Here is an 18298-nt window from a genome sequence, read left to right as displayed (position 1 = left end):
TCAGTCTATCTCCACTGCCCTCCATCAGGCTGCCGGCATGTTATCAGAGAATGATTTGTGAACTTATCTAACCCATTGGACTTGGCAGAACTGGGGCCACAGAGGTAGTACAGCATGAGATCATCCTATTCTGGGATCATTCTTTCCCCCATGAGAAGCTCAGCCCCCATGGCCTGAGGGCGTAACCCTAAGCTCCAACTGAAAAATAATCTATATGTGAGGAGTGAACACGTGAGTCTCAGGAGCTGCAACAAATACTTATAGGCCTGACCTAGGGTTCTACCGGAGCGGGCAGATTGGGGAGCTGGGCCTAGAGTCCAGCCAAATTGATGCCCACACCCCACATAGTCACAGCAAGAATACACATTAAAGAAAATTTTCTATTTGCCCCTCACTATTGGCTGGACACTTAACTGTACGCACACAACTGGACACCAGATTTATCTGGCAGTTTCTCAAGGATGAGCATCCCTCAAGTTCCCTCCCAAGACAAGTCGTCATGAGGGAGAAATCTGGGTTCCTGGCATTTATATAAGGAAGCACCACGTGAGAATTAAATCAAGTAACTTGCTTCCATGTTGGTTTCCTTACACTTAGATATTAGCATCTCTTTCATGAGCAAAAGCCACTAAGTTGGAAGTGTTTTAAGTACTATGAAGAAAGTAAAGGCCAAGACAGTCTGCTCTGCTACCCTCTCAACAAGATCAGGGACAGAAGATCGTCTCCAATAACAACAGCCTATTGGTTAAAGCTGTTGAATAAGTACATTCCTATTTTGGTGTCAAAGTTTTGTCATTGGATTCTTGATCTTCTTCAACAAATCCAATAAAATTCAAAAAGTAGCTCTTACACACCTAACATCTAAGGGTCTTTTTTGGTTTGTTTGTTTGTTTTGCTGAGGCAATTGAGGGTAAGTGACTTGCCCAGGGTCCCACAGCCAGAAAGTGTTAAGTGCCCGAGACCACATTTGAACTTGGGTCTTGCTGACTTCAGGGCTGGTACTCTATCCACTGACATCTAAGGGGAGGCACCCAGTGGTGTTATAAATCCCTCAACAAAATGGTTCTTGTCCTCAAGGAATACATCCCCTGAGCAAGGGAGAGAATCCAACACAGAGGGAAAGAAGTGAATACAAAGCTTTGAAGTCTAAGTCCAAGAGGAATCAGCTGGACTGTGCTTTGGAGAATGCCAGGGGTTTCCAAGATAGCAGACATGAGGAAGAAGTGCATTAGAAGCAGGGAATCTTAACTTCAAGGTTAGATTAGGCTGGTCACCTCATGTGAGACACCCTGATCAGCAGAGCTAGCTGCTCCTTAGAATTTTTGTCAAAGTTTAGCCTGAGATGGGCCAATCCAGAGACTGCTTTTCAGTAAAGTCAAAATAAATAGCTTGCCAATTCTGGTAAATCACAGAACCTTTGCGTTTCAATTCTGCATCTTTAAAATAGGAAGGTGGAGGCAGATCAGGCTGGTCTCTGAGGTTCCTTCCAGCCCACAGGTAACAGAAACACACAAGATGCGGAATACCCAGCGCGTCGTCACTTGCACTAGCTCCTTTTACAGGTGAGCTAGCCGAGGTCTGGCAGGATTGGGGGACGCGTCGGAGCCACAAGTCCCATCCAGACCACTGAAGGGAACAGTCAGTCCTCTGCTCACTCTCCCGAGTTCCCTCATACTGGTACCATCCAAGTCTTGGTCATTACTGGCATCATGCCTCTTATGTGGAGGGCTCAGGTTTCACAAAGCATTTTCTTCTCAGCCAGCAAGTATAAGAGCCTTCGTCCCTCCTTACAGGAAACAGATTCAGAGAGAGCTGATCCTTCACCTGGTCGCTCTCAGCACCAGAATTCTAACTCCCACCACTCATACCCACTGACCTGGGCAAGACCAGCTTTCTATTTCTCATTATCTCTGAAATGTGCTGCATTGGTAAAATGAGGAAACACCGTGTGTGGGGAAACAAGCAGATATTCCTAATCCGGATTTAAACTTTGAGGGACCCATGGCTATCAGATCAACTGGTCACTCACAGATAGGAGGGAATCTGTTATCCCCTTCACTTTGTGGCTTGTACGGAAATGTTTTCAGCATATAAATAAATTTTATGCGTTATGTCATTTTTTCACATCTAGTGAATAAATAAATGTCTGTCTCCATGTCTGTAAAACAAAGGGGACATCAATTGTCAAAAAAGTTTCTCCAGCTCTCTCCTTCCACAACTGTGATCCAATTATTTCTATTCCAGTCTTAGGAAACGCAAACTAAAAACTAAAAAGGGAGTGGAAACAAACAAGATCCTGCAGCATACTCACTTTGACACATTGCCAACTACGATGGTTTTCTTCACAAAAAGTCTTGAAACATCTTCTGAAGCGAGATCTGAATTCTGTAGGTTTGTTTTCCGAGAGCTTGTTCCACCACTGGAGTCCTGAAAGAAAACCAACACAGTGGCTACTAAGAGATGTCCAATATCATCAGGAAGGGCAGCAGCACTGAACAGGCACAACCAAAAACTAAGAGTATGGGAGTAAACATTTTCCTACTAAGTACAATAGAAGGCAACCTTTTGTTTTTCCAAAAAAATAAATTGTTTAAAGTAGAATTTGTTAGGTGTCCAGTTCTTATCCATCTTTGCCTGCAGCAGGTCTACAGTGCCCTGTACCTAAAAAAACACTCAGTAATTGAAGATGTCACCAAATTCAAGGTTGTCATTTAGAAAAGAAAACTAAAACTTTGCTCTCTTGATCCCTCTTTCCCCCTCAAGCTGGCTGCAAGGAGGATTCATTGGAATCATTTACACAAAAACACTTTGCAAACTATTCAATGCAGGGTAAGGTCTGACCCCACCCAAATCCCTAACAGGACTCCCCCAAAGTGCCAGCTCAAGTCAGCCCAAGAGCAGTCACCCTGGGTCAGAGTCCCACACTGGGCTGGCACTTGTCCTAGCCCCACACACCAGGCCTACATCAAAGTCGATCATGGGGCTTGGATCTTTGGCCATGAGGGGCATGCCCTCATTAGATCCAGGACTCTTTGTACTTCTAAGTAGTTAAAATGTCTAAATCTATTAAAAGGAACAACATCTTGCACAATGTGATTCCTAGAAATCCTAGAAAAGGATTGCCAAATTCATCCATTATTGCCCTACTCTTTTGTCCCCCATCCCACTTTTTAATCTTAAACTTAAGCTTACCCGACCAGTATTTCTGGCCAGTCTCTGAGGCTCCACATTGTTGGACAATCGTTCCTCCAGATCCATGTTGCTACTATTGTCTTTGTCAGACAAGAAGTCATTGTGCTGAGATAAAGAATCACTTTCTGAATAGTTAAGAGATGGTGTTTCTGATCTCTGATTAGCAGGAGATGATGACCTCGATGGCGATTCCAAAAACTTCTTGATGGCAGGATGATTAAAAACCATGGCGTCACAAGTCTTTGATCCCTGCAAAAGCAAAAAAAAAAAACCACTGACTTTTAATAAAGTCAAAGGTCAGTACATTTTAAAACATCTTCAGCAGCACAGGAACAAATTTAACCCATTTTAATAAAATCTGGCAGCAAGAAATGTTAATATTAATTATAGAAAATTTCCTTGCAATCTTGAGTTCCACAGTTACATTAAAATCTTTGTTTACAAATTTTTAACTACTGGCTAGTTCTTCATGCTGTCAGCTGGATATAAGGGACTAAGCCAGAAAGTTAGGCATCGTTTGAACGTAAAATTATAATTTTGATGCACTGGAAATTGATTAGATTGTTAACCTGCAGTTTCTTCAAGGCAACATCCTCTGTATTCAAGGTCATCTTGAATAAACCAGACCTGGAGGTCGCCCGGTCAGTGCCCTTTTGAAAAACCCACAATAAGTCACTCTCATTCTGAGCTTTCCCCCATCCCCGGGGGCCACTCTTGTACTGGCATTGGGAGGAGGCAGGCAAATTAATGTTTTTCTTAACTGAAATAAAGCTGGTTTTCCTTAATACAAATATGAGAACATTTAGATAATCAAAATGACAATCTAGAAGAAACACTTCTCTTTCAGTGGAATTCTGTTTCCTTGGCAACAAACTCATAAAAATAAAATCTCCATAAATAGGGTTAGGAAAAAAAGGAAAGAAAGAAAAGGAGGGGAGAGTTAGTATTTCACAATATCAAAGTTTCCAGAACCCTGTGGGAGCCAGAGATTCTTGTTTTATCTGCTTATTTGTCAAAAACAAACTGAAGGCTTACAAACAGGGCCGAGCTGTCAGAACCAAAGCTGTCACTCCCCAGCAGTCTAATGGCAATCAAGCAAACACTTGTTTTCGTGGCAAATGTTCTCACATCCCACTAAGCTCTCCCAGGAGAGAAATGAAAAGGAGAGATCCAATACAGGGGAGATTGGAGGTGAAGGCTTAGGATTTGGACGCATATGTCTCCCTTTCTTTTAAAGGCTGGGATGCACTCTGAGTGTACATTCACCAAGTCAGGAGAAAGATTAAAGAGAAAAAAGGCCTCTTTTAATACACTCTTCTCCAAAAGAGCTGTTCTTAATTTTGTATCTCCATACCAAGCATGACAATTTACACAGACGAGTGCAGAACGAGTGGCTGTTGAACGGAGGTGTGGCTGGAGACTGAACCAAGCTTTTCCTGGGTCTCCCCAGCACTCAGCCCATGGCCTGGTAGACAGTGAGAGCTGATGGTAGCAAGTAAGCCACAGCTCCACTCAGGTGACCAAAAGCCCCCAACTTTAAAGTCAAAACAACGACATAATCCAAAGAAGGCCAGAAGGCGGCACTCAAAAGGTCCTCTGGGTGGGGTGGGGGCAGCGTGTTTACCTCAGAGGCTTTGAAAAGACCAGCAGAAGCGTAGTAGTTTGCCACGATGCAAGCACGAAGTTTATCCATCATTCTTCGAGCCTCAATCAGTCGCTAAAAATAAATTTAAAACATTTATTTCTTTAGAAAGAGCAACAGAGTTAAAGGATGTTGAACTTTCCAATCCACCCCTGATGAAAAGCACTCTTGCTTTATACCTGATCTATGACTTCAATTTCATGCTCCTTGTTTTTCATTTCGACAGCAAACTGCTCCTTAATAATAGTTTCAATCTTCTGCACGGCAGCGTCTCGAGCTGTCCACAGAACAAAACCAGAACAACAGTTAAACAATTCTGGTTTCTCAAAAACTCCCTGGATCCAACTCTAAAAGCACCAAGAAGGCGGCTCTGCTGGAAACCTTTCTTAATATCACCTAAGAAGAGGGAAGCATGTCTTTGTGGACAGGGGGAGACCCACAGGCCAGCTTTTGGTGGTTACACTGACATCCTTGGGCAGATTTTCCTTTTGGACAGAATTTTCTTTTTTAAATGCAGCTAGGATTGTTTTTGTTTGAACTTGGATTTAGAAGACAGTGGATGTTCCAAGTACCTAAATTCTGCCAGTTCAATGATTTTACTAATATGCTTCATTTTACAATCCTTTCTCTCCCTTCTTATAAAAGTATCTTGAGATATCTCCTTTTAAATCAAATTAAGATAAGTTATTTTGTGAGATGGGGAAGCAAATTTTGCAGTATTAGTTTAGATATTATGTAAGCTGGGATGATGCAGAACTCTAGTTGAGAGCATTACTCTAAATGAGCTGTTCTCAATCAGATGCATAACCTTATCCACATTAATCTTTCAGGGCCTCAGCATCCTCCCTCCATAAAAAGTAGAAGGGGCCTGGAGACTACTAGCTAAGGTCCATTTCTAGTAGGATTTCAGGACTACAGTGCCTTGGAAGCCACACAGCCTCTGCCTTGATGCCCCGAGAGCTCTACCTGAGTCTTCCATGGCTTTATGTCGTTTGTTTGGGGGCGCCACAGAAATTTCCTCGTAGTCGGGGTCATTTTCTTTGAGGGTTCGTTTGATCCCCGACATGACGACCCGCAGCAGCTCCTCACTGAGGGAGAAGGAAAAAGAGTGCCTTTCAGAATACTCCCAGGAAGAGGGCCAAACCACAGGCCCCCCAACTTGCATGATGCTCTTTGACAGAAGCGCCACATCCCTTGCCCTCCATGAAGGTCTCCAGGGAGCCCTCAGCTTGTCAAAAACCACTTCCCCCCCCAGAACACAGTCTTGTGCTGTTCCAGTTGGTGCTCAGACCCCACAAAAGATAAAAAGTGAGCAGTTACACACAAGCCCACCTCTGCCTTACAATCAACAAGAACAGACTCCATTTTTCATGATTTCAGCCTTCAGAAGAAATTCTCTTCTGAACTTGGGAACGCCAGGAAAAAAAGCAAAGAGGGAGAAGGAGAACAGAATCAGAGTACGGGGAAAAGGCAAGCATTCTGGGATTTCCTGAAGGAGTTAATATCCATTTGCTTTTCACAAAACACTTAAGTGATATCTGGTAATAGGTGTCTCCTAGAACTAAAAATGGAATGTACTTTTAGCCCCTAGTGAACATGAAAAATGCAGAAGTGGAAAACATACAAGAATCTGAGCCACATAACAAGAAAAGACATTAATAAAATCTATATTTTTTTAAAAAGAGCATCAGGGATCAGGAAATTTGGGACACTACATCTAGTTTGACATTAACTAACTGAGTGAGCCTTCTCTTCTTGGGAGCTCAGTTTCTTCATTTATAAGATAAAGATGTAGGACCAAACAAGTGGTGCTTAACTTTGATTCCATAAAATTGTTTTTAAAAAATTATTTTGATAACTATTTCAAAATAATTGGTTTCTTTTATAATCCTATGTATTTTATACATTTAAAACCATTACTCTGGACCAGAGGTGGGAGAGAAAATATTAAATTATATACAAATATAAAAAATTAGAATAATTCTTAAAAACAGAATGTAAGCTCTTTGAAGGTAGGAGCTGTCTGGCTTGCCAGTATTTGTATCCTCAGTGCTTAGCATAGAGGCTGGCAGAGTAGAAATGTTTACATCTATCTAATCATCCCTCCATCCCATCACTCTGACAAAGGTCAGCTTCACCAATCTGCCAGACTGAGCTCTCAGACTTGTGATGTCCATTAAGTATATTTCATTATCTCAACAAAAAAGATATTATGGCAAGTTTCCGATCCTCTGGCAAAGTGAAGGTGCACTATATCCGCAGCATTTGTCTTGAATTAGACAAAAAGACCAAAAATCTTTAGGAAAATCAAAGAAAAAACTCAGTTTCATGGGAGAGGCAGCTGAGAAGTAACCTTAGCTGGGTAGGGAAGACAATTACAATTCCTATAAGAATGGTCATCCAGCCTTATCTGAAGTGGGAAATCCTCACATTATTTCACAGAGGAATAGATCACCTTGTTAGGAAATTTTCCCTTGCATAAAGTAAGTCTCCCTCACTGAGCTTCAGCCCATTTTGCCTCTGGGGTCAAGAAGAAACCTAATCCCTCTTCTACAAAAAGAAGACCACAACCTCAATCTTTTTTCTTCAAACTCAACAAGAACAGAAGAGGGGACCCTCAGCTCTAGCCTTAGCCCAGCATTTCAGCCTGTAGTACAATAACCACAAGGACCTGGAGTTTGGACATTGTGAACACGCACATCTCAGAAAACTAACAGAGCCCAGAAGCAGCCTACAGAAATTCAATCACAAACAAGCCAAGAGATACAAACCAAGCAGGATTCTGCAGGCCCAAAGGGCAGTGAACAGACTTCTCCCTGGGTCGCCACACTGGAAGTACTAAAAACTCATATGCTTTCAGACCGGGCTGTGAAAGCAGCAAAGACCAAAAAAACTCCAAAAGCTCAGGTCAGCCAGACACCTCCCTAGAGGTAGGTGGAGCCCAACAGTAAGTCCAAAGTCAATAAGAAGGCTGGAAGAAAAAGAAAACCACCACTTTTCAAGGAAACTCAAGATACAAACACAGAAGACAATGACTTGAAATAATTTACAAGCAAATCCTCAAAAAAAAAAAAATGCAAATTAGACACATGCCAACAAGAATTCCTTTAAAAAAAAAAGCTTAGATTTTGTTTTTAAAGAGTAAAAAATTATTTTAAATATCAAATAAAAATGGTGGAGGAAAACACTGGAAAAAGAAAGGAGAATAATGTAAGAAAACTATGAAACAGCTTGGCAAAAGAGGTACAAAAAGTAAGAAAATATACTATCCATTCTATTTAAGTTCTTCCTCTAAGTGTTCTCCCACCTTCGGCAAGGAAATATCTCTTACTTCTAGACCCAGGGTGGAAGGCTTCTTACGTATTAATAGTGAGTCACTGATTGATACAAAGGACTCAAGGAGATTCACTTGTATGTCTGAGTACAGATGATTCTCTTTATACAGACCATTTTGCATTTTTTTCTATTTTGCTATTTTTTAAAAATCTATTTTATCTATTGCAAATTTGACAGAAAGCTTGAGAAGGAAGAAGGAAAGGGGCCCAGGACCACAGCACCTGGCCGCCCATAGTTCAAGGACACAGTGGCTGGGCCAGAGAAGCAAAAGCAGGACCTTGCAGCAGGCACATCTCTCTTCTGCTTTCACTTAGGGGTCTTCTGGTGGGATGTGGGAGGCTGAGCAAGCAGAGAGCAGAGTAAAGTTAACGGGAGCTTTTGGGAAATGTCTTTCAGAATTCTTTAAGTCAAGTCGAGTTAAATTTGTGTCATGCAAACCCACCCCTAGTAGGAGCAGTCCGTTCCATCAGGCCCAATCTTTTGTACAAGACTACCATGGAGAGCAGCTTCCTGAGGGGAAACGAGGTTAGGCTGTTATCTCTAATAAGACCAAAATGACATCACCCCGACCGGGGACAGCAGGGATAACATCCTCTGGACAGAGCAAGGGGGCCCCAGAGTCAAGAAGAGCCGAATGCAGAGGAGGCTTTAGAGGCTCCTTCCTTGTGTCCCAGCAGCTGAATGGGATGGGATCAGCACTTAGCACAGGGCCTAAACCACAGAACTCAGAGGATCCCCAATGCTGGGCCCCCGGCTCCCCCTCTGCACGTCCCAACTCCACGGCACGCCCTGTTCGGGCGCCAAAATGTGGTGTTCTTTTTCTTCTTTAAAATATAGAAGATGATGGTTCTCTCTGGGGGAGAAGGTTTCTCGAGGAAGGTTTTCTGAAGGCAGCCTTAGTATCAGTTCAGATGAATAATTACCCCAAATGCAGCCAGCTGGTAAAAGTTCAGATATTTTATTGTCTCCAATATAGCCTGGTTAGCTTTTCTTAGAGGCCTATCTCTCTGCTTGGTTCTAAGAGCTCTTGCAGTTTTGTCCTTTGCTTCTGCCTCTGCTTTCTTCAGTCTTCAATCCAGCTCCACTCTTCATGTAATTCCACTGAATTCTGACCGAGAGCCTCTTGTTTCTTTTATACGAGAGAGAGGAATTGTGGGATATGAGAGAGAGGAATTGTGGGATATGAGAGAGAGGGATTATGGGTTTTCTCCCATAGTGCTCTCTGGCCCTAAGAGCTTCAAGGGAGGTGTGAATTCACAAAGTTACACAGTTAACTTTGTGAATCTCCCATACTTGTGAACTCCAATGAGTAAAAGTGTGAACACAAGCCTTGTATTAATTAGTTCTACTTAGTACCTTGTTTCAGGTTCTGGCCCAAAACATCTTCTTGTAAGATCAGATCAATAATCTATCAACTCTAATGAGTCAGCAGTTTGTAAAGATTCCAACACCCTCTGAAGACAACTGGATGTCAAACCTCCCAGAGGTCCTAATGAAGCTGCCCAGTGAAGTGGGGGGAGGAGGCGGCCGTGGCCTGATCACTGGGGCAGTCTATGGAGGCAGAAATGGATTGGAGAAGTCTGAAGGAGAGACCACTGCAATCACCTCAGTGAAAAGAGGAGGAAACGGCCAGATCGGTAAGAAAAAGGAAAGAGAATTGACAAAAACGAAGAGGCCGAGACGCTCAAAGCTAAGTCACAACCTGGAACTCAAGAGAACAAGTCATCTAGCTGCTGTTGCCTGTGGGGAAGCCCAGAGATAGTTACAGTAAACATTCGCTAACAAGCCCTTAGAAACATGAGGCAAAGCCCAACCACACTTAAAAAGCAGACAGTGAACGCTCTCAGCCCAAACATCTTATTCCCCATGTCGTCGCTGGCTATGCCGAAGGCTCAGAGGGCGATATCCTGGGGCCATGCTTAGAGTCAACTTCTAACAATCTGTAGCCTCTTCTGCCACCTTATGATATGCTCTTGACCTGAAAGATAGCCTGGCACTCGAGTCTCACTGGAACCCCAGAAGTAGGGCAATCCTGCAGCAACACCTGCCCCACCAACATCCACCTACACCGCCTTTGGGGGAGAACTCCCAGGAAGCCAGTTCAACCACCACCTGCTTCGAAAACCGGCCCTCCTTCTTTGCTCCTATTTGCCTCACAGCAGACTTTTATTTTTTATCAAAGTTGGATCCTTGTTAGGAGATCTGAAAGTCAGTTTTAGAGACATGCACACTTCATTTGACCCATCATCTCACTAACATGGGATGAATACATTATCATTCTGTACTCTTCTTGTCCATACAAGACAGTAAAAATTCAATTATAAGTACCTGCATTTACAATAGTAAATTTGGATTTACAATAGTACCAATTACAGTAAGTACCAAACCTGGGTCTGTTTCTTTGGAGTTTTTACCCTCCCTATCATGATGAAAGCAAAGATTTACTGCTATTTCTACCTTATCAAAAGCTTCTCTCAGCTCAGATTCTCAAAATAATTATGAGTTCTTCCTCGCCTACCTCTCACCTGTTGTGACTTCCTGCTGGCCTCTGCCATCCCAAATCCCTGCTTCTTATCAGATAATGAAAACCCAGCTTTTGACACTCGTCCTACCCTTAGCTGAAACTGCTGTCTCTCAGCAAATACAATCCCTGTATTTTGTATGTATGTCTCTCAGGTACACAGCTGACCTACCAAACCCAAAGGCCGCTGCTTGGTCCTCTTTCTCTTGTGAGTGTCCTGACTGTCCCTCCCCCAGGGCATTCCTCTCCCTTAATTTCAGTGTCACCCTCTGTCTCCTCCTTTCTCAATGTCTTTCCTGGATAATCATCCACACCCTCTGAATTGGTATCCTTCCAGATCTCTATCTAGGGCTTTTCTGCTCCCAAGAGCTGAAGTCTCATCTCCATGGTGATGAATCACCTAAACGATCTACTCATCTTTTTCCTGAACTTCAGTGCAATGGGGACATCAACTGCCTCCTGGACATCTCTTTCAGAGAATCTGTCCTGGAGGAATTTGAAATTCAACCTTCATATCCCCGCTAAAACTTGCCTTTCTTCTCCAAAAACCATCCTTTATTTCTGTTAAGACACAACATCCTCCCATGCAAACTTCTAATCCTCAGAATTCTCCAGGTCACTTCCTTCTCCTCACCAGCCCCCACTCCAAAATTCCAATCACTGTCAAGTCTTGTTGATCCTACCTCCACACCCTTTTCTCTTCATTTCCACAGCTATAACACTGTTTCAGACCCTCATAACCTATAGTACCACACCTGTCTCCTAATAGGTCTCCATTCTTCTTTCCAATCCATTACCCAAAGAGCTGTCAAAATAATATTCCTAAAGTTTGCTCAAAAATCTTCAATGGCACTTGTTTGACTCCAGGCTAAAATACATCCGTGGCCTTCATTACTTGGATCTCTCCTATCTTCCTAGGCTTATTTTTTATTATTCCCCTTCAAGCACATTCCACACAAACTCCAGGCATTCCCCAAACTCAGCATTATCTCTTCCCATATGCTAACTAACAGTCAGGAAGCTAAGTCTTAGGATGAGTTATTGGGGGTGGGTGAGAGGGGCAGACAGAAGTGACTTGCCCATAACTGCTCTAGGTCCCTGGCTGGACTGGAAGCTAGAATTCTTAATGCTGGGCAAGCTCTTAACCCATCAGGCTACTCTCAAATTCCTATCCATTCCTTATCCTTGGTGGCATGTATATCAGGATAGAGAAGGCACCAACCTGCATGGGAAGATGGAGCAGCTATACCTGGGCAATCACAAGGCCGGTCAGTCCCTTTCCTTAACAGTGTTCTTCCTGGGACAGCTGGGAATGTTTTGCTTTCATCTTTGAATGTAGCATGGTGCCTCCTACAAAGGATCTGCTGAAAACTCATTTTATTTCTATCCATTGCCCTCAGTGAAGACTAAGTCTAATCCCTTTTCCACATGACAGTTTTTCAAATTCTTATTGATAACTGTATTATTGCCCACTCAAGTCTTCCTTCTTCTCCACATGTGGCAAATCCTTAAGGCCCTTCCCAGCTTACTGACATCCTCTTTGAACGGTGGCTGCCAAAACTCAACACAACATTCTAGCTGTAGTCAGCTCAGGGCATAAACTGGCAGGACCAGCATCTGCCCAGACCTGGACATCCTCCATGCGGTCCAAAATGGCTCCACTGTTTAGATGGCCATATCATACATCTGGTGGGAGTACCCCATCAATGAAATGATATATCCTTCACAGTCACAAAGTATACAAGGGTGACCCAAATTAATCTTTCAGGTCATTTACAATCCCTGTATTTTTCTTAGAAAAAATTGCTACATTATTTCATGCTATACCAATCAAACTTCCAAGAAACTATTGTACTGACCTAGAAAAAATTTAAAAATTCACCAGGGAGAACAAAAGATCAAGAATTTCAAGGGAATTAATGAAAAAAATTTAAAAAGCAAATGAATGTAGCCTAACCACACCAGATTTAAAACTATATTATAGAGCATAGGAATAAATGGACTTTTCCTTAAATAGTCAGGAGCATATATTTAAAACCATCAGTAAGAATCATATGCAATGGGGAAAAACTGGAACCTTTTCCAGTAAGATCTGGAATGAAGCAAGGTTGCCCACTATCACCATTATTATTCAATATTGTATTAGAAACACTAGCCTCTGCAATAAGAGTCGAGAAAGAGATTAAAGGAATTAGAGTAGGCAATGAGGAAACCAAACTATCACTCTTTGCAGATGATATGATGGTATACCTAGAGAACCCCAGAGATTCTACTAAAAAGCTATTAGAAATAATTCATAATTTTAGCAAAGTAGCTGGCTACAAAATAAATCCCCATAAATCCTCAGCATTTTTATACATCACCAACAAAACCCAACAGCAAGAGATACAAAGAGAAATTCCATTCAGAATAACTGTTGATACCATAAAATATTTGGGAATCTATCTACCAAAGGAAAGTCAGGAATTATATGAGCAAAATTATAAAAAAGTCTCCACACAAATAAAGTCAGACTTAAATAATTGGAAAAATATTAAGTGCTCTTGGATCGGCCAAGCGAACATAATAAAGATGACAATACTCCCTAAACTAATCTATTTATTTAGTGCTATACCAATCAGACTTCCAAGAAAATATTTTAATGATCTAGAAAAAATAATAACAAAATTCATATGGAACAATAAAAAGTTGAGAATCTCAAGGGAATTAATGAAAAAAAAAAATCAAATGAAGGTGGCCTAGCTGTACCTGATCTAAAATTATATTATAAAGCAGCAGTCACCAAAACCATTTGGTATTGGCTAAGAAATAGATTAGTGGATCAGTGGAAAAGGTTAGGTTCACAAGACAGAATAGTCAACTATAGCAATCTAGTGTTTCTGACAAACCCAAAGCCCCTAACTTCTGGGAAAAGAATTCATTATTTGATAAAAACTGCTGGGATAATTGGAAATTAGTATGCCAGAAATTAGGCATGGACCCACACTTAACACCATATACCAAGATAAGATCAAAATGGGTCCATGACCTAGGCATAAAGAACGAGATTATAAATAAATTAGAGGAACATAGGATAGTTTATCTCTCAGACTTGTGGAGGAGGAAGAAATTTGTGACCAAAGATGAACTACAGACTATTACCGATCACAAAATAGAAAATTTTGATTATATCAAATTAAAAAGCCTTTGTACAAACAAAACTAATGCAAACAAGATTAGAAGGGAAGCAACAAACTGAGAAAACATCTTCACAGTTAAAGGTTCTGATAAAGGCCTCATTTCCAAAATATATAGAGAACTGACTCAAATTTATAAGAAATCAAGCCATTCCTCCAATTGATAAATGGTCAAAGGATATGAACAGACAATTTTCAGAGGATGAAATTGAAACTATTACCACTCATTTGAAAGAGTGTTCCAAATCATTATTGATCAGAGAAATGCAAATTAAGACAACTCTGAGATACCACTACACACCTGTCAGATTGGCTAAGATGACAGGAAAAAATAATGATGAATGTTGGAAGGGATGCGGGAAAACTGGGACACTGATGCATTGTTGGTGGAGTTGTGAACGAATCCAACCATGCTGGAGAGCAATCTGGAATTATGCCCAAAAAGTTATCAAATTGTGCATACCCTTTGATCCAGCAGTGTTTCTACTGGGCTTATACCCCAAAGAGATACTAAAGAAGGGAAAGGGACCTGTATGTGCCAAAATGTTTGTGGCAGCCCTGTCTGTAGTGGCTAGAAGCTGGAAAATGAATGGATGCCCATCAATTGGAGAATGGCTGGGTAAATTGTGGTATATGAATGTTATGGAATATTATTGTTCTATAAGGAATGACCAGCAGGATGAATACAGAGAGGCTTGGAGAGACTTACTTAGCATCAGTCTAAGTGAGATGAGCAGAACCAGGAGATCATTATACACTTCGACAATGATATTGTATGAGGATGTATTCTGATGGAAGTGGCTTTCTTTGACAAAGAGACCTAACTGAGTTTCAATGGATAAATGATGGACAGAAACAGCTACACCCAAAGAAAGAACACTGGGAAATGAATATGAACTATTGCATTTTTGATTTTCTTCCCGAGTTATTTTTACCTTCTGAATCCAATTCTCCCTGTGCAACAAGAGAACTGTTCAGTTCTGCAAACATATATTGTATCAAGGATATACTGCAACATATCTAACATATATAGGACTGCTTGCCATCTTGGGGAGGGGGTGGAGGGAGGGAGGGGAAAAATCAAAACATAAGCAAGTGCAAGGGATAATGTTGTAAAAAATTACCCTGGCATGGATTCTGTCAATGTAAAGTTATTATTAAATTAAATTTAAAAAAAAACTATATTATAAAGCAGCAGTCATCAGAATCATTTGGTACTAGCTAAGAAATAGAATAGCCGATCAGTAGAATAGGTTAGGTTCACAGAACAAAATAGTCAATGACTATAGTAATCTAGTATTTGACAAACCCAAACACCTCGAACCCAAAGAACAGCTTTTGGGATGAGAATTCACTATTTAACAAAAACTGCTGGGAAAAATGGAAACTAGTACGGCAAAAACTAGACACTGACCCACACCTAATACTGTATACCAAAATAAGGTTGAAATGGATTCATGATCTAAACATAATGATATTATAAACAAATCAGAAGAACATAGGATAATTTACCTCTCAGATCTATGGAGGAAGGAATTTGGGACCAAAAAAGAACTAGAAATCATCATTGATCACAAAACAAGATAATTTTGATTATATTGAGTTAAAAAAGTTTTTGTACAAACAAAACTAATGTACACAAGATTAGAAGGGAAGCAATAAACTCGGAAAACTTTTTATATTTAAAGGTTCTGATAAAGGCCTCATTTCTAAAATATATAGAGAATTAATTCAAATTTATAAGAATTCAAGCCATTCTCCAATTGATAAATGGTCAAAGAATATGAACAATTTTCAGATGAAGAAATTGAAGCTAATTTTTGTCATATGAAAAGATGTTCCAAATCACTTATTGATCAGAGAAATGCAAATTAAGATATCTCTGAGATACCACTACATACCTCTCAGATTGGCTAAAATGACAGGAAAAAATGATGAATATTGGAGGGGATGTGGGAAAACTGGGACACTGGTACATTATTGGTGGAATTGTGAATGGACCTAATCATTCTGGAGAGCAATTTGGAACTATGCCCAAAAGGCTATCAAGCTGTGCATACATACCCTTTGATCCAGTAGTGTTATTACTGGGCTTATATCCCAAAGTGAGCTTAAAGAAGAGAAAGGGACCCGTATGTGCAAGAATGTTTGTGGCAGCCCTGTTTGTAGTGGCCAGACACTGGAAACTGAGTGGATGCCCATCAGTTGGAGAATGGCTGAATAAGTGATGACATGTGAATGCTATGGAATATTATTGTTCTGTAAGAAACGACCAATAGGATGATTTCAGAGAAGTCTGGAGAGATTTACATGAACTGATGCTGAGGAAAGTGAACAAAACCAGGAGATCATTATACACAGAACAACAAGATTTAACGAGATGATTCAAATAAGTTCCAACTGTTCAGTGACGAGGAGAGTCATCTACACCCAGGGAGAGGACTATGGGAACTGAGTGTGTACCACAACATAGCATTTTCACTCTCTCAGGTGATGTTTGCTTGCATTTTGTTTTCCTTCTCAGTTTTTTTTTCTTTCTAGATCCAATTTTTCTTGTGCAGCAAGATAACTGTATAAATACGTATACATATATTGGATTTAACATATATTTTAACATATCTAACGTATTGGACTACCAGCCATCTGGGGAGGGGATGGAGGAGGGAGGGAAAAATTTGGAACAAAAAATTTTGCAAGGGTTCATATTAAAAAATTAACCTTGCATGTTTTGTAAATAAAAAGCTTAAAAAAAAAAAAAAAACTGCTACAAAGCCACAAGTCCCCAACTTGAATTTGTGAAGTTTATTTTCTCGAATCCAATTCAAAACACTTTACAATCCCTACATATGGCCCGACACTAGAATATGTTAGCTATCCCTTTCAATTTTCTAAAATCTTCAAATGGGGTAAGTATTCCTGAGAAATCTCTAGCTACTTAAGTAAACTGGGTTCCCAAGCCACATCCTGAAATCCTACACTGACTAGATTCTGAATCTCACAGGGAAAACCCGCCCTTACAGCTTCTAAGAGGCACTTCAGTAAGTAAAAGAACACCCTCAACTTGGAAGAAACAGCTCAGGGCTTACTCTGCAAGGCCCAACTAAAAGTCAGAAAGCTCTCCAATGACTAAGTCTAATTCTATCTTTCCTTTTCAAGTCAACAATGTAAGAAAAAGATAGTACCTTTTTTTGGACAGTACTTTTAATAAACATTTAAAAAGCCTCTGGGAAACATCTGGCGAATCCATTATAAGACATAGAACTTACAGCGCCTTAGCCTTTGGTTTGTGAGAGACAAACCAAAAATCAATATTAATTTAAAAAATTAAGACTTCCCCATCAGCTTAGCTTCCTTAAAAGCATTTTTTTTTTTTTTTTTTTTTTTGCTGAGGCAATTGGAATTAAATGTCTTGCCCGCGGTCACACAGTTAGGAAGTGTTAAATGTCTGAGATCAAATTTGAACTCAGGTCCTCCAGATTTCAGGACTGGTGCTCTATCCACTGCACCACCTAGCTGCCCCTCAAATGCAAATTTTGCAAGAGATCATATAATAAGACCTGGAGTAACACAAAGACAAGCTGAGGGGGGTGATCACAGGTTGCATCTATTCGTAACAAAGCAAGATAGTGTCAAGTACATTAGGCTGATCTTCTATGGAGGATTTATAGAACAATTCCCCTCCTTTTACAGTCATACATCTTTAAAAAAAACCCATTTACATTGACTGCCTCCATTTTTTCACCTCCCTTTTCACACTAGCTTTCAAGGTCATCAAGGAACGGAATCTGCTTTCTCCACGGTCACTGGGGATCTGTCAATGGCTAAGTTCAATGATCTTCCCTCAGTTCTAAACCTTCTTCACCTGTTATGTCTGACATGATAAATCACTACCTCCTTTTTCATCTTCCCTCCCTGGGTTTTTGAGACACTACCTGTATGTTCACAATTTCTTTGAAATGATCATGATCCACAATTTAATCTTACAAACATATGAGTATATATGCATATAGACATGTGTATGTTTAGGTATAATTTATTTATTTATCACAAAGCTCTGCCTGGGCTCTTTCCTCTTATCACTTTTTACTCTAGCAAGGTGATGTCATGAGCCCTTCCAAGGATTCAACTATCTCTGTGAAAAATGATTCACAAGTTGTGAATGGGAGCTAAACATTCTAGAGAGCAATTTGGAACTAGCCCAAAGGGCTATCAAACTGTGCATTCCCTGTGATCCAGAAGTGTCTTTACTGGGTCTGTATCCCACAGAGATCATAAAAAGGGAAAAGGACAAAAATATAGCAGCCATTTTTGTAGTGGCAAGGAGCTGGAAACTAAGTGAATGCCCTTCAGTTGGAGAATGGCTGAATAAGTTATGGTATATGAATGTTTTGGAATATTATTATTCTATAAGAAATGATCAGCAGGCTGATT

At 40.6% G+C, this 18298-nt stretch overlaps 1 protein-coding gene across 4 annotated transcripts in view; it reads right to left on the bottom strand.

The window, feature by feature from the left end:
- Nucleotides 1-18298, bottom strand: part of YEATS2 (YEATS domain containing 2) — an 89952-nt gene that overhangs the window by 63913 nt on the left and 7741 nt on the right. For all 4 annotated transcript variants that reach the window (XM_051991845.1, XM_051991841.1, XM_051991844.1 and 1 more), the window contains exons 2-6: nt 5801-5922; nt 5014-5111; nt 4817-4909; nt 3193-3441; nt 2312-2427 (exon numbers count right to left, since the gene is read on the bottom strand). In XM_051991845.1, coding sequence (XP_051847805.1) covers nt 2312-2427; nt 3193-3441; nt 4817-4909; nt 5014-5111; nt 5801-5900 — 656 coding nt within the window. In that variant the 5' untranslated portion in view covers nt 5901-5922. The remainder of the gene's footprint in view (nt 1-2311; nt 2428-3192; nt 3442-4816; nt 4910-5013; nt 5112-5800; nt 5923-18298) is intronic.

This window comes from Antechinus flavipes, chromosome 4, assembly GCF_016432865.1.
Source record: "Antechinus flavipes isolate AdamAnt ecotype Samford, QLD, Australia chromosome 4, AdamAnt_v2, whole genome shotgun sequence".
Lineage (NCBI taxonomy): Eukaryota > Metazoa > Chordata > Mammalia > Dasyuromorphia > Dasyuridae > Antechinus > Antechinus flavipes.
Note: the sequence above shows the minus strand (reverse complement) of the source record. Positions and strands in the feature narration are given on the sequence as shown.